At 35.2% G+C, this 17,499-nt stretch overlaps 1 protein-coding gene and 1 non-coding gene across 2 annotated transcripts; both read left to right on the plus strand.

Annotated features, from left to right (window-relative positions):
• The first annotated feature begins 6,434 nt into the window (after positions 1–6,434).
• LOC128036398 (small nucleolar RNA R71) lies at positions 6,435–6,541 on the plus strand. Its single transcript, XR_008193195.1, has one exon. It is a non-coding gene; the product is annotated as a small nucleolar RNA R71 (small nucleolar RNA).
• A 3,310-nt stretch (positions 6,542–9,851) lies between these two features.
• Positions 9,852–16,702, plus strand: LOC128036158 (serine/threonine-protein phosphatase 7 long form homolog). Its single transcript, XM_052627052.1, has 5 exons — positions 9,852–10,005; positions 15,270–15,334; positions 15,447–16,159; positions 16,245–16,326; positions 16,424–16,702. The coding sequence occupies exons 1-5, from the start codon at positions 9,852–9,854 to the stop codon at positions 16,700–16,702; spliced, it is 1,293 nt and encodes a 430-aa protein (XP_052483012.1).
• Positions 16,703–17,499: the final 797 nt, after the last annotated feature.

A 17,499-nucleotide genomic window follows, 5' to 3' on the forward strand; every position in this document is an offset into this window, starting at 1 on the left:
ACCTTAAGAAGTGTACCTTCTGTTCTGATCAAGTTGTCTTTTTAGATTTTGTTGTCAGCTCAAAGGGACTTGAAGTTGACCAAGAGAAGGTTAAGGTGATACGAGAATGGCCAAGACCCACAAGCATCAGTCAAGTTCAGAGCTTCCATGGTTTGGCGAGCTTCTATAGGCGCTTTGTTCTAAATTTCAGCACCGTCACTGCTTCTTTAAGTAGTGTCATTAAGAAAAACTTTGGTTTTTTTTGGATTGATGAACAAGAGCGTTCTTTTAATTTAATTAAAGATCTCTTAACTAACGCCCCTTTGCTTGTTTTTCCAGATTTCAACAAGACTTTTGAAATTGAGTGCGATGCCTCGGGCTTAGGCATTAGAGCCGTACTAATGCAAGACGAACGACTGATAGCCTACTTTAGTGAAAAATTGAATGGGGCGACACTTAACTATCCTACTTACAATAAGGAGATGTACACCTTGATTCGGGCCTTGGAAACGTGGTAGCATTATTTGTGGCCCAAAGAATTTGTTATCCATACGGACCACGAAGCGTTAAAACATCTCAAGGGGAAACACAAGTTAAACAAACGACATGCCAAGTGGATGGAATTCCTGGAATCCTCTCCTTACGTCATCAAATACAAGAAAGGTAAGGAAAATGTCGTAGAGGACGCGTTGTCGAGAAGGTTTGCCCTTTTTAATTCACTCGAGGGATTTTCATATTTGAAAGAATTATATGTAAATGACCCTGACTTTGCTGAAATGTACAAAGTTTGTGAAATTGGATCGTGTGAGAAATTTTATCATCAAAATGATTATCTTTTTCGAGAAGGAAAACTCTGTATTCCTCAAGGGTCTATACGGAATGTTTTGGTGAATGAGGCGCATAGTAGAGGGCTCATGGGCCATTTCGGAGTTGCAAAGACATTGGCCACTTTGTATGAGCACTTCTATTGGCCTAAAATGAAAAGAGATATGGAACAAGTCTGTGACCGATGTATCACTTGCAAAAGGGTTAAGTCGAAGGTCAAACCACATAGTTTGTACACTCCCTTACCTATTCTTGAAGGGCCTTGGATCGACATATCAATGGACTTCGTTCTAGGTCTTCCTAGAACTAAAAATGGCAAAGATTTCATATTTGTGGTTGTAGATCGGTTTTCCAAAATGGCACACTTTACTGCTTGCAATAAAACTGATGATGCCTCGCATGTTGCTAATTTATTTTTCAGGGACGTGGTGCGCTTGCATGGAGTGCCGAGGACTATCATTTCCAATTGAGATGCAAAATTCTAGAGCCATTTCTGGAGAACACTTTGGGGAAAGATAGGCACAAGGCTCCTGTTCTCGACCACTTGCCATCCTCAAACGGACGAGCAAACGGAAGTGGTAAATCGAGTCTTGTCGACATTGTTACAAGCCATTATCCGAAAAAATCTCAAGTCATGGGAGGAATGCCTGCCACACATAGATTTTGCCTACAACCGTTCTATTCATTCGGCAACTCAACATTCTCCCGTTGAAAATGCTTACGGATTTAACCCTTTGACACCTTTAGATTAATTCCCTTACCTAACGAACAATTTGTGAATGCAGATGCAAAACGGAAGGCTGAGTTTGTGAAGGATTTACACCAAAAGGTGCCAAAGAACATTGAGGAAATAACTATGCAATATGTGCAAAAAGCCAATAAAGGTCGAAAGCGCATCATCTTCGAGCCCGGAGATTGGGTATGGGTACACATGAGGAAAGAACGGTTCCCAGCCTAACGAAGATTCAAACTATTGCTGAGAGGTGATGGTCCTTTTCAAGTTTTGGAAAGGATCAATGATAATTCTTATAAACTTGAGGACAAGTCGTTTCGAAAGGGGAGGGGATGATACGACCGTAGCTAGGGAACCAACTAAAGTTGCTGACGAACCCTTGGAATTTCCAACAGGTCCTATAACTCGTGCTCGAGCCAAAAGATTCAAGGAAGGACTTTCGACATTCATAAATGGAATTTGGTGCAATGTCGTGGTTGGGCGGCTTGAGAACATCGAACTGAGCAAACCATGAAACCTCCTACAAGCTCAATTAGCTCAAAATTTATCTCGATGAGCTCATCTATTAGCTTTCGTTAAATTTGCTGAAATAAATTAATAAGTTGTTGTTAGTTAAATTAATTAATTAACTTAAAATTAATTAATTTAATAAAATCTGGACATATTAAATTTTGTGATAAATTTGTTTCATTTTTAATACATGTTATTAATGTGTCTAAGTTTATTACATGCTTTATTGTGTCCAAAGTCCAGCTGAATTTATGTTAAATTATTAAGTTGTCCAAAACTCAAACATGCTTTAATTATGTTTTAAAGGTTGTCGAATTTAATGTGTACGATTTTAGTGTTATTTGTTGTCGAATTAATGTATCTACATTGCATTTAATTTTTTGAATGTATTTGTTGCAGGTACATTTCTCTTGGACGTCCTAGGTGTATGAAAGACTTAAAGATAGTGTGCTGACTATTGGTGTAAACAAGATGACCATTCAGCTAAAAGGCACACATGCATGGATGGAGAATAAATTGAGCTGATGATTGAAGTATCCTAGATGACTATTCAGCTAAATAAATTCTTTTCACATTGCTAGAAGCCCTTTCACATGCTAAGGCTATTCGGTTCTGGTTGTTCACACACAAGAGGCTATTTCTATTCTAGTTTTCACACCACAAGACCATTGAGCTATCCTAAGCAGCTCAATTACTCCTATGAATGATAGACTGCACCAAGCAGCACATTTAAAGCTCATTTAAGCTAGCTACTGTCCATATTGTTTGCATCTCGGTTTCCAATCAGGCCACTCATTTTTCTAGCTCAATTAAGTCATTTAGGAGCAGCTAATGACGTTTTCTATGCTTCAAGGAACCTTCCTACAAATTTTGGAATTTTCAAGCCACTTACTTAGCTCCTAAGATTGACTATTCAGTTATCATGTAAAGCCTATAAATGCAGGCTGAAATCACTTGGTAAAGGACTTTTGAAACCTTAATGAATTTTTGTCAAATTGTTGAGAGAATTCTTCTCTTAAAATTTCGTCCAAAGACTCTGTTGTCTTATCTAAATAGTTAATGGCATCAACCTGTGTTTGTTCGACCGAACTTATCACGAATTCGTGTGGTGTTCACCCAAAATTATACCAAGGTTCCTATCTATTTTTAGATAGTGGGTCAAGGTTTCCCAATTCGTGCGAAAATAATTTAAGAACCTATAAGATTTCGGGTCAACCTTTAACCAAAGCTTTGGTTCAATCTTGTTCTTAAGTTCCTGTTTTTAAACCTAATTACCAAGCTTCCAATTTCTTTCTTAACTGAACCTTCTAAATCGAATTAGCCTTCTTCCTTAAGCCTATCCTTGACACCCTAAAACTTCATTTAGCCTAATATCTGATTCCATTTCAAACTCAACGATTCTTCTTTGTTTTAATGATCGGGAAACTATACGACACGGACTAATCAACGGAACCGGGGGCGTATCATAAAGGCTTAGAGATCTTGAAAAAGTCTTTGATAAATCTCCTATAGAATCCTGCATGCCCTAAGAATCTCCTAATACCTTTAACACTTGTTGGAGGTTGCAGCTTCTCAATCACTTCAATTTTTTCCTTGTCAACTTTGATTCCTTTATGGGAAACCTTATGCCCTAGGATAATGCCTTATCTTACCTTAAAATGACACTTCTCTCAGTTTAAAATGAGGTTGGTCTCCTCATAACGTTGAAGTACCAATTCTAAGTTGTGTAAACAACCTTCGAAATCATTCCCAAATTCTGAAAAATCATCCATAAACACTTCAAGGAAATTCTCAACCAGATCCAAGAATATGGAAATCATGCACCGTTAGAATATTGCTGGCGCATTGCACAAAGCTAAGGGCATCTTTTGAAGGTGAATGTACCATACAGACAGGTGAATGTTGTCTTTTCTTGATCTTCTAGGGAAATTGCAATCTGATTGTACCCAGAGTATCCATCTAAGAAATAGTAGAAGCCCTTTCCAGCTAATCGATCTAACATTTGGTCAATGAAGGGTAGTGGAAAATGGTCTTTCCTTGTGGCTTTGTTGAGCTTGTGATAGTCCATGCAAACTCGCTATCCCGTGATAGTTCGTGTAGGTATAGGATGATATTGTTGTTACTGACCATGGTGACACCTCCCTTTTTTTAACACACATTTGACTGGACTCACCCAAGACCGTCAGAGATTGGGTAGATAATGCCAGCATCCAACCATTCGATTATCTCCTTCTTCACCGCCTCTTTCATAATGGGGTTCAACCTCCTTTGTTGCTCAATAAAATTTTCATGGTAGTCTTCCAGCAGAATTTTGTGCATGCAGAGTGTCGGGCTGATTCCTTTAATATCTATGATTGTCTAACCTAATGCCTTTTTGAATTTCTTAAGCACAGCTAACAACTTAACCTCTTTTTCATCAGTCAGCTCTGCAGACACAACTACGGGTAGCGTGTTATCCTTTCCTAAATATGCGTGCTTTAACTTGAAGGTAGAGGTTTTAACTCTAAGGTGGTTGGTTCTTCTATGGACAATTTAGAAGGGCTGAAGGTTCGAACAGATAAATCTAATGTGTCAAACCTCTTTCCAGTACAATTAGTTTGTATTCTAGCAACTCATTATGGTGTCCTAATGGCTCTTCGTCATCAATATCAACTGAATTTGATTCACTATACTCTTTGTCATGGTATTTTTTCTCAAATTCCTCTTTCATAATGGAATCTAACAAACTGACAGCATGACACTCTTTGATATCACCAGCACATTTCAGAGCCATGAAAACATTAAAAGTGATTTGTTGATCGTTCACCCTCATAGTTAATTTTCCTTTTTAAACATCAATCACAGTCTTACCTGTTGCAAGAAAAGGTCTAGCTTGAATAATAGGCACATCTTTGATAGTTTTATAGTCTAACACAATGAAATCATCAGGAAAAATGAATTTATCTACCCTTACCAGGACATCCTCGATTTTACCTTCTAAGTGTGCATATGATCGATCTGCCAATTTCAAGGTTACAATTGTAGGTCTTACTTCACCAATTCCTAGATTTTTGAACACAGACATAGGCATAAGATTTATGTTCACTCCTAAATCACACAAGGCATTCCCAACATATTGGTTGCTAATTGAGCAAGGTATTGTGAAGCTTCCTAGGTCCTTCAACTTTGGAGGTAATTTATTTTTCAACATAGCAGTTCACCCTTCAATGAGTTCGACTATTTCAAATTCTCCCAATCATCTCTTCATTGAAAGTATGTCTTTCATAAACTTGACATAGTTAGGCATTTGCTCCAAGGCTTCCACCAAAGGTATATTAATGTGAAGTTGCTTAAGGATATCCAAGAATCTTGGTCTTGTTTGTGATTTGAAAGCATTGGGGAAATGGTGAGGGTGGACGAACTTCAGGTTGTAATGATTATTTTGCCCAAGCATTGTGTTGGGCAATGATATCTGAGTTTTCCTCGGTATTACTTGGTCTAGTTTTCTCAGTTATGGTGCTCTTCTTGGGTTGTTTAAGGGTTATTCTTGTAATTATTTCTGAATTCACTGATTTAGGAACAACATTCTTGACAAGTCTATTTAGTTGTGTGCCACTTCTAAGAGTGATTGCTTTACAATGTTCTTTCCCATGTGGTCTTGCATTCTCAGTATCACTAGGCTAAGTTCTTTGTATTCTTGAGTTCAAAGTATTACTTATCTGTCCTACTTGATTCTCTAAAGCTCATAATGATAATGCTTGGCTCTGGATCACAACATTGTTCTTGGCCACATACTTACTCCATCAATGGAGACTTAATAGATGAGGAAGAAGATGATGTGTGTCCTTGTTGAACCCGTTGTTGAGGCAGTATAGACTACTTGAAACCAGGTGGAACATTCATGACATTGGGTTTAATAGTCGTGTTGGAATTTTAAGCTTCCTGATTGTTCCACCCAAAATTTGGGTGTTGTTTCCAACCAAGGTTATACATGTTAGAATAAGGATTGTTGCTCCTATTGAAGTTTCTCATATAGTATAGAGATGTTGGGTTTGAGGGACACTCTTCAAACACGTGATCCTTACCACAATAAACAAAAGATAACCCAGCTGCTTTCAACTCTTTCACCTCACTAGGGTTTTGACGGTCTTTATCATGTTGGCTAAAGAAGATACCTGAACAGTAAGTGAGGTAATAACATCAAGTTCGGATGGTCCAGGCACTCTCCTACCAATTCTAGTTGTTGTTGTGGGGTATTGATAATCATTATTAGCGATTCTCTCCAAAATCTCTTAGGCTTTCATTGTATGTCTTATCTAACAAAGTTTCATTAGCTGAAGCATCAATCACCATCCGTGTCTGTGCATTCAAATCATTATAGAACATCTTCGTTTGGGTACAATGTTGAAATCCATGCATGAGACATTTCCTAAGCAAATCATTAAACCTTTCCCATGCTTCATATAGTGTTTCATCCTCTAGTTGCTTGAAGGATGTAATGTCATTTCCTAGTTTGGCATTCATATAGGGTGTGTTATATCGCAATAGAAATCTTTGATAGAGATCATTCCAGAATTCTATTGTTCTAGATGGTAAAGCATTTAGCCATTTTCTAGCATGATCTCTTAAAGAATAGGGAAGCAATTTAAGTTTTAAGGCATCTTCAAGGACACATTGTTGTTTGAAAAAATCGCAAACCTCCAAGAAAAGTCTCAAGTGCAATCTGTGATCATTAGTTGGCAAACACCAAACTGACCAATTGATTGAAGCATCTGAAACATTATAGGTTTCAGTTCAAAGTGAGGAGCTTGAATTTGTGGCCTGACTATTCCAATATCCAGGTTATCTAAGATAGGCACTACATGCTCTCGAATTGGCCTATCCCGATCATCAATCATCTAAGCAACAGGAGGATTAACATTCGAAGCTCCTGAATTAAGTTGCTCATTCATAGCAGGTGAATTGTTAATGTATTTATTCAGTGCTCTTTATTTTTTTTCTCCTTCTTAGCAAGGTCCTTTAAAATTTTGGATCTAAGGGATAGAGTTCTTTAGTAGGAGTGTCTCTACACATACAACTAGTAACAGACCTGTTGAGTTCATGAAATAAACAAATTAGCAACTAAAACTATAAAAATTGCAATAATAAAAACTAAAGTTACCAATCGACAATCCTTGAAAACGACACCAAAATCTTGTTGCCTGTGAATATGATGTGCGAATTGTGAAAGTGTACATGTTGGATCAAGTAATAAAGTGATGAGTGAGTATCGTTCCCACGAGGATTGGTTGAGTGCTCTTTGTCTAAGTTATCACAATTGAACAGAAAAGATAAATGTATCAAATGATGTTTAATGAGATTAAAATGGGATTAACACATTAGAAGTGAGAGTAATGAAGTATACTAGTAGAGATTACCATTGCAACAAATCAAAAAAGAGTACTAAGGACTTTAGCAAGGGTGGAATATTGGTTGTGAAGGTCGAGATTACTAAGGGAACTGTTCTAACCCATGAACAATGCCATGGCAAAACTATGGCGAACTAACTGTTCGATTGGGTATTAATGTTGTTTACCTCTATCGAAAGTAAGACCTAGGGTTACTCACCCCTAAGGCACTATATATCTATAGACTCGGGATTAGCAACTACTACTAAAGCTCAAACTTCTAAATCGTGTAAGGTAAGTCTCTATGTCTAGTGTTTACATGAGTATTTCACTCAACACTCACTTATATTACCCAACTTTGGTCTAGGTAACATAATCTTTTTGGTGTCAAGCTACCTTAAGACTTATTAAGCATTCATCAACACTCTCTTAAGAATTTAAACAAAATCAACCATTGGGTAAAGCAGTAATATGAACCATATTAATCCATAAACATTAATCGAAGTTGAAACATCATCCAAAGCAAACCCCAGTCGTTTTAAGTTAGTTAATGGTTGGGCCACACAAATTCAAGTTGTTTTTGTATCATTAGTATCCCAAAAATATTAGTTTAGAACAAAAGAATTAAAATAAAATGTAGAGGAAGAATTATGGGTTTCAAAACTCCAATCCCCCCAACTCGGCGTCTTGTTTCTTGTCTTCACCAAAGTTCACAGTAAACTCAACTTGCCCTTCTTGCCGCCATGAGACCTCTGTCTAAGCTCAGAAAAATTACCCTTTTTTCTTCTATTGTCTCTCCCCTTTTTATTGCCTTTTATACTTGGGTTGTCCTCTAGGGTAAAATTAGTCAGCCAATGATTTTTTTCCCTAATTTTAAGGTGAATATTCTCCATTAAATATGCATGTGGAGGACCAAATGATGAGTGCTCTCATTACTAACTGGGTGTTTGTCGTTTTCTTCACCAGCATTGCCATGGAAACCTTTCATAATGCCTCGGCAAACCTCCATCCTCTGCTATCCTTCTCCCTTAAACATGTCATTCAGCCACAACAAGACCTTTCCACAAGTAATTAAAAGTAAAGATGCAATAAAGTAATCACCATCTCAAGTTCTTAGATGCACTGCTCGATTGACTAGAAATAATCATGCAATTACCTAAAATGAAGCTAATTTTACGTAAGTACAATAAATTACTTAAGTATAAAAGTATGAATTATAACTCTTTTCAAGAGTTAACACCCTTCTACTATAAATACCTCCTCTCATTCCCATTTCACTCATCCTTCATCATTCATTCATTCTTCCTTCTTCATTCTTCACTTGTTATTTCCTCTTCTATTCACATATAAATCCATTCATTCTTCCCATTCCCCTTAGCTAGAAATTCCTTCAGAAATTCTCTCTTAGTTTATCACCTTGAGGAGAACTTTGCGAAGGATCGAAGGAAGCATCTAAGACTAATTTTCAAAGAACTGCCGGAATCATTCAAAGTTTTTTCTTTTTTATCTTTAATTTGTTCTTAGTTACATGTTCGCAAATTATTTTAATTTTTTTCATTAACAATGATAGCTTAATTTTATTTCAGCTGGAATGATTACATTAATTTGACAAAGATCATCTGATTCATGTTTATGATGTCTATACCTTAATCGTTCATGCTTTCAATTCAACTCATGCACGTATTTCATCATTTGATTCATGTTTATGATGTCTATACCTTCATCGTTCATGCTTTCAATTAAACTCATGCATGTATTTCATTCATTAAAATGTGATTGAATGAATTTGAATTAGTTGATCAATCCTAACCAGGTGACGATTAATGGACACAATAATTGAAAGATGCATGCTTAATTTAGATCCTAGCCTGATTAAATTAATGTTTCGTAATAACACGATAGAGCTCTATTACCTTGCATAACTTTTAGATTTTTGTGATTAAAGTAATTCAAATCTAATTCGTCCTTGTTACTTCAAATAACTTTAAGAAACCCTTAGTTAATTATGATTATGGTAGTATGCATGTTTTTCTAAGTAAAAGATTCGGAAATGACTTATAACTAGTTTCAAGTTAATGAACGATCGAGTTGCCATGGAATACTTTCTTGGCATTGTTAAACATGATGAAAGATGATTTGTGTCAAATGTTGTAATCATTCTAGCTTATTCATGTTATTATTATTGAAGCTTGTGAATTTGCTGCTAAACCATCTCATTTCATCCATTACATTTAGATTAATTCATTTGCATTTAATTAATTTACTTTAACACCTACTAATCAAAATTATTGTGTTTTCTTACCAACTTGTAATCTTTAATTGTGCAATTATTTGATTAACATATACAGTCTCTATGGAGACGATAACTCTTATACTTACTTATTACTTGATAACGACTATGTATACTTGCATAAACCTACGCGTTACACTATGACACAATGTACTCTTACAAAGATGTTGGCCAACGCTGTGAAGAATGGATAACGTATCTTCAAGCCGGTGTTGGTATAGTGGCAGATAGCGATCCAAATGCTGAGCACCACGAATGCGAACTCAAAGCTGCCGGCCTTGCTTTTCCATTGACTTGGATGAGTCTACATTCGTTAAAAAATGAAGGGAAGATTTTATTAACCATACAAATTGTTGGCTAACCATGAATAACTCAAATTTTAATTTCTATCACTTGGAAAAGTTAATGAAATATAGTTTCCATCTTTGGTAAGTGTTGAAAACTCTAGTGACCAGAATCAAGCCCTCGCCAACTCATTACCAAAAAAGAAAAAAACCATTTAGTTATTAATTTTGTGTATGTTATATGTCAGAAAAAGTTAAGTATTTAATAAAAAAAGTGCTGACACTATTAAAATTTTGTATTATAAAGTTAGAAAATTTGATTTATATCAAATTAAAGTATAAAGATGAAATACTAAATTTTAGTATAATAGAACTAAAATTGTAATTTGACCTGAATTTTCAATAACAAAAGAATGGTGTTATTGTTATCTCTAGTAAGTTGAAACTCTTGATTGAATTAGTGTCACGAATCAATCAGATGACAACTTTGTAACATCCTTAACTCGTCTCCATCTTTGGATTAAGGTTACGAAGCATTACAATACAATTCAGGACATTTAACTTCAATTATAAACTATTACTTAATTTAAATGTTAACATTCAAATACATATTACAATTATAGCACAAATATACTTAAGGGCCTTAAATTTGAGTTCACGAGGCCCTAAATACAGTTTGAGAGTAATCCCGGATCAATTGGAATCAAATAGATAATTTTGGAAAGTCATAAAACTTTAGGAAACAGAGGTCACATGGCTGTGTGATAGAGCCTAGACCATGTGGCTCAGAAATATGGTTGTGTGGCTACTACACACACCCGTGTGACTTATTCACACGCTTGTGTACACTGACCGTGTAACTAATGGTGCCCGTGTAATATAAGGTTACACGGCCGTGTGGCCAGACCATGAACTCACTCTTACTGTGTAGCTAATGGCCGTATGGTTGTGTCGCTAGACTGTGTAACTCTCTATGCTCATGTGGACCAACCTGTAATGAAACAATTAAGGCACACGGCCGTGTGACAGCCCGTCTACTCCAACATGTGCCTTCAAAATCAAGTTTACCATATTCAACCTACTTGGACAGCAAACAACTCAATTACCATCTCAATTATACCAACTCAAAACATGTCAAAACATCCATCCTAAGTGTCTAACCAATGTGCCCCCATTGACACCACAATTCAATAATAAAATCAATATCACATTTAAACCAAAGTATAAACATTCAAAATACACAACCATCATTAATAATTCATACCAGAACACCACTCCCATCAATTCATAATTCATCTTTCCATACTCACACACTTTATAATGCTTATACCAAATATACCAAACAAGTTCCATACACACATACATACCAAACCAAACATATACTCACAAGTATCATTCAAGTTTTACAATTTCACATATAATCAACAGAATTTCACTTTACCTATTACATGCCATATAACCCAAGTTAAAAATTCAAAAACTACCAAAAGATTTTCGAATAGTGTGATTCTTTAAGTCTATGTGCTCGCCCGTTTCCTCAAAAACGTATCTATAGGAAAACAACAAAAATGGCACAAGTAAACTTAATTACGTTTAGTAAGTTCAACAGTTTGAACAATAAACTTACCGAATAAACATTTCTAATACAGAATAAAGAAATTAACCATAATCCTATTCATCACAACCATTTAACGGGTGAGTCTTCATAGCAATACATATAATAGATAATCAACTCAACTGAATTAAGTCATTCAATAACATCTCATAATAATCAATCAGTAATTCATGTAATCACTTATAATACCAATGATAAACCATAAAACGAATAAAAGTTTGCCCGATGAATGATATAACGGATTCAGATACACGATTAATCATTTAGAATACACCAGTATGCTCAAATGAGCTAACCATCTAAAAACGCACCTAAGTGCCTAGCCCGTAGGCTAACATCCCTCTGAAACACACCTCGACACTGAGTGTCAAGCCCGAAGGCTTTTCATCCGCCCCCGGAACACACCAGAATCATTGTAATATAACACGAAAGTTCTCAACAAATGCCGAACTTCAGTATATTCAGTAAACAAGAATAAATCAAATATCATCATCTCAACATTAGCCGATCCCATACAGCGTGCAATATAACCTATTGGTATGTCAATCGTATCTTATCCTACGTTCATCGACTCAACTAAGTCTCGAATAACAACATATATTTAATCACTTTCACAAATCAATCCATTTAATACAATTCAACACTTTCAAGCAATAATAATATTAATTCATAAATAATGAAATGTTTAAACAATACAAAAATTAAACCGTACAAACTTACAAAGGCCACACTGTAGAAACAACAAAAGTTCAATGACTAATCAACAACCTTCCCTTTTTCCACAATTATCAACTTGCCTTTGATCTATAATGCGACTTATTTCAATTATTAACCTCTAATTCATAAAATATCCAATCCAATACATATGATTACTTATTTACACATTTACACATTTTCCCCAAACATTTATTTTTATACAATTTAGTCCATAATACTAAACAAGCCAATTCCCACAATTAATACATAACCCAATACTATCGGATATTTAACCCTACATATACAATTCATAAATTCTAAAATTTCTCATGAAAACCACATCATTTACAATTTTACTCAATTCAATCCCCACTTTCAAAATGTATAAAATTTACGTAATAAAATAACTCAAAATCCACATCAAGCACTAAAAAAATACTCTTTCAAGTAAAAATCTTCCAAAAACATTAATGGTGGACTTTCTAACATTCAACACTTTCTCAAATTAATCACTAAACTAGCTAGATATCAATGTAATGATCACAAAAACATAAAAAAAAAATCAAAAACGGGCAAGAAATGGCTTACATGCAAAGACTCAACACCAAACAAAGCTTGAAGCTTCCCCCCCCCCCCAACAATGGCATTCGGGCAAAAGAAGAAAATAAATTACTAAAATAACCTTTAAAATAAGAATTTCAAACTAACCAAGCCGTCATCACCCATTATAAATAATATGGGCTAATTACCATAATAATCCTCCTTTTCAATATTCTTTATCTATTTACTCATTTAACTAAAAGAAATCTAACTTTTGTATCTTTTCCAATTAAGTCCTTTTTCACTAATTAACTATCTAAATGATACAATTTCTCAACAAAAAATTAATACGACACTACTGACCTCGTAAATATTAATTATTTAATATTTTGGATTGACACATCGAGTCATGGTCCCGAAACTATAGTTTCCGACACCACTAAAAATTGGGTTGTTATAAAGTTGGTTAAGAAAATTATGAAAATACCCTTTAATATTAAAAATAAATTATATTATCATGAAAGTATTTTTTCTTTTTATGTTTTCATAAAACTAATAAAGAATTGCATTTGGAGAATTTTGAACCCTTGTCACCAATATCTATAAAATTATCACTTTATAATTTTAACTAAAATTTAGTTTTGTATTTTTTATATTTTAATATTATTATACAAACTTTTCACTCACATAATTTGTATATCTATAGGGTTTTTACCAAAATATTATAAAAATAAAATTTACCAAAATATTATAACTTTTTTTATTTACCAAAATATATATAATTTTTTTATTTACCAAAATATATCAAAAAAACAAAAAAACAAAAAAAAACCTGCAAAAAAAATTTGACCGATGTGACGGCACCTTGGTCACACCAATGGGATTGGCGGCACCAAAGGTGCCAAAACCATTGGCTGCACCAATGGTGCCAATACCATTGGCGGCACCACTTAATAATAGGGGGGTCGGTGGTGGGGGGGCAGAAGGAGAGGGAAAGAAAGAAATGAGAGGAAAGAAAGAAAAAGAAGGAAAGAAAAGGAAAGGAGAAGAGAAAAAAAGAAAGAAAGAAGAAGAAGAAAAGGAAAAGAGAAGAAAAAAGAAAGAAAGAAGGAAAGAAAAGGAAATGAGAAGAGAAAAAAAAGAAGAAGAAGAGGGAAGGAAGGAAAAAAAAAGAAAAAAAAAGGGTAAATTTATTTATAAATTTAATTTTTTTGTAATATTTGTGTATTTAAAATTTATGTTATGTACATTATAGTTATTTTATTATTTTATTTAGCATATATATTTTAAGAAATATATTTAGAATGAAAAGTAATTATATGTACATTGTATGTTGATTAGGGATTTTTTATGAAATTTACTTAGGAATTTGAAATTAAAATTTTAGGAAAATAGCATTAAATGTAAAATGACAAAGAAGTATATTTAAGAAAACATAAAATACAAAAAGAAAAAGCGGAATTGTATATTTATCGAAAATAATAAAATGTGAAAAAATGCGAAAATGCACATGTAATATATTGAAATAATGTAAAATTATAAAATAAAAATTACGATATTTTAAAAAAATAAAATACGGATAAAAAATACGAACAAATGGTCAAGTAAGAGTGTATTAGTAAATTTTAAAAAATTCAGAAATAATTTATACAAATAATTGAAACAAAATGTACTGAAATAATATAAAATAATAAAATACGAAAATAATATAGTTTTGTTGAAAGTAATAAAATCGGAAAATAATAATACGACCAAAGGCCAGGGGAAAGGGTTTATTATGGTTTTTAGCAAAATATTACAAAAAAAATACCAAAATATTATAAACTTTTTCTTTATTTATCAAAATAATAGAGGAAAAGAAAAAGGGTGATGGAGGGGAAAAAAAGGCGGCACAAATATGTGGCTAATTACCTTTTAATCCCTCCTTATTTATTATTTTCTTTTATTCCCCTTAACACACTAAATTAATAAATTTCAAATATGATGCAATTTGAAATAATGTAAAATTATAAAAGACTAAGTTTATGATATTTTTAAAGTAATAAAATGCGGAGAAAAAATACGAACAAATGGCGTAAGTAAGAGTGTATTACTAACTTTTATAAAATTGAAAATAATTAATACAAAATATTTCAAAGAAAATGTATTGAAATAATATAAAACAATAAAATACGAGAATAATATATTTTATTTAAAGTAATAAAATTGAGAAAATAATACTGAGCAATGGGTAGGGGTAAGGGTTTTTTTTTACACCAAATTAATTTAAATAACACACTAGAGTAATAAATTTCAAACATTATGCACAGAAATAATGTAAATTTATAAAATTAGAAATTATGATATTTTTTAAAGTAATAAAATGCGGAGAAAAAAATACGAATAAATGGCCGAAGTAAGATTTTTTTACTAACTTTTTTTCAGCTTGCAGGCATCGCAATGGCTCGATTGATACGAAGCGATATTAGACACATATCTGATGCGGCTAATAACGCGGTATGATTTATTATTTGTTAATCAGGAGTTCTATTTATTTAAAAACGATATACGCAGTATATACAAATAGATTATGTTATCGTAATATTTTTCTGTAATTTTACACTATCAGGACTCGTTCCGAGTATTAAGAGGCCGTGTGAGTGTTTTAAAGATAGCTCCGGATGCACGATTTATGCCGTACCTAGAGCTAGCCGGATTTGGGTCAGTAGCATTGATCCGGTCCTCCGACTTGCGGTTTGATTTATTATCTGTGCTAGTTGAGCGGTGGCATCCGGAGACCCATACTTTCCATTTTCCGTGCGGGGAGTGCACGGTGAGCTTGGAGGATGTTGCAGTGCAGCTTGGGCCAATTGACGGGAGTCCCGTAACGGGAGTATCTTCATTCACCGATCCGGCTGCAGTTTGCTATCAACTCCTAGGAAAGTCACCAGAGGATGGTGATAAATATTTTTCCGGCATAAAATGTACATGGCTAAAAGCCAAAATATGTGGATTATCAGCGACCGCCACTGAAGGTGAGTTGATGTGCGCTGCTCGAGCGTACATCATGCATATGATAGAGGCAGTACTCATGCCTGATGCAAACGGCGATAGTGTGCATTTGTCGTACATGCCCCTGCTAGCTGATTTCTCCACTGCTAGGTCGTATAGCTGGGGTTCCGCCGTTCTAGCAACGCTGTACCGGGAGCTTTGTCGGGCTACAGAGTCGCAAGTTAAAGACATCGGCGGATGCCTCATACTGCTGCAGTCATGGGTGCTTTATCGGATGCCGTTTTTGGCACGTGTTAGTCATCAACCCTATCTGTATCCACTGCCACTCAGGTGATAAAATATAAATTGTTATTATTTGTAGTCATAACATATATGGTAATGTTACCAACCCTAAACCCTATACTATTTTTTGTAGATGGACTACCCGTCCAGGCATCGGGAAGTCGAGTGATGTCCCGATATACCGCCTTAGGATTGAACAGCATGCCCAGGAATGGGTAAGCTGCTATTCTAATATTTGTGACATCTATTCTATTTCTATATCTTACTCACATGTTATCAGTCGAACTCGTTACAATGTTATTACTCATGCAGTTTATATGGATGCCATACCGGAGGCCAGAAATTACAAATGTTGTACCCTCGTCCGCACTCGTTGATTCCCACATATGGTGTACTAACACACCAATTGTAAATTTCAACGTCGTCGAGTGGTATCACGGCGATTGGGTGCTTCGGCAGTTTGGCTGCATCCAACCTATCCCGGATCCGCCAAACCAGTTGGGGGATGATCACAGCTTGACAAAGAGAGGAAAAGTTCAATTGGACTGGGGAATTAAGCACCAGAAATACGTCGCACTGTGGAACGATTGATTGCGCCGAATTCCTCAGATGGTTATGGCTACCGACCTGCAACCATCATTGGAGTATGCACAATGGTACCATAGCTGCGGGAAGCCGTATTTACTTGGAGGGCAATCGACTGTAATCCCCCTACGTGCAGCAAGTTTGGGGATCGGACGCAACGAGTGCGTGGGATCTAGATCCGACGGCATATTATTCTCCACAACAGGCAGAGCCCGAGCAGGACCCCCAGCCAAATCCCGAACAATCACAGTCAAATGTGGATTCACATGGCTATCGTCCGGATTTGGTGGGTGGTGAATATTATTCGAGCTTCGCAGAGGGCAAATACGCCTATGAGTTTGAACTGTTTGGATCCCCTCGGCCGCAGTATGGCATGCTCGGCCCGTCCGACACGTATCCGCAGCATTATGGGACTCATGATGGTTCAAGTTGGTCGGCGGCAAACGAGCAATAAGACCTTTCCTCTATGTTTTCCACGCCCCCACCTGTGGACGATGAGGATGTTAGTCGTCGCCCAGGCCGTGAGCGTCGACCTCCGCGTAGGTATACCCCCCGGACAACACCATCGAACCATCAATTTTAGGGGTTTCGGGTACTTTTTGTATAAATTTAATATTTGTATTTTAGTTATTTCTTACTTCTGAATTTTATGTATAAATATCCATTATTATATTTTTTCATTATATTAAAGCTCAATCGAATTATGAATGCCTCTATTTTCGATATAATCTTAATAATTCCAAATGCGCACATGGTATTTTATAACTTAATCTGCAAACAATTTGGATACAATTTAAGCATAA

Source organism: Gossypium raimondii, chromosome 13, assembly GCF_025698545.1.
Source record: "Gossypium raimondii isolate GPD5lz chromosome 13, ASM2569854v1, whole genome shotgun sequence".
Classification (NCBI taxonomy): Eukaryota; Viridiplantae; Streptophyta; class Magnoliopsida; order Malvales; family Malvaceae; genus Gossypium; species Gossypium raimondii.

Coding starts and splice junctions, on each gene's coding strand:
- LOC128036158 (XM_052627052.1), top strand. CDS start 9,852: ATGTACTCTTACAAAGATGTTGGCCAACGCTGTGAAGAATGGATAACG. Junction 10,006..15,269: donor TTTTCCATTGACTTGGATGA/GTCTACATTCGT, acceptor TTCAGCTTGCAG/GCATCGCAATGGCTCGATTG. Junction 15,335..15,446: donor CTGATGCGGCTAATAACGCG/GTATGATTTATT, acceptor TTACACTATCAG/GACTCGTTCCGAGTATTAAG.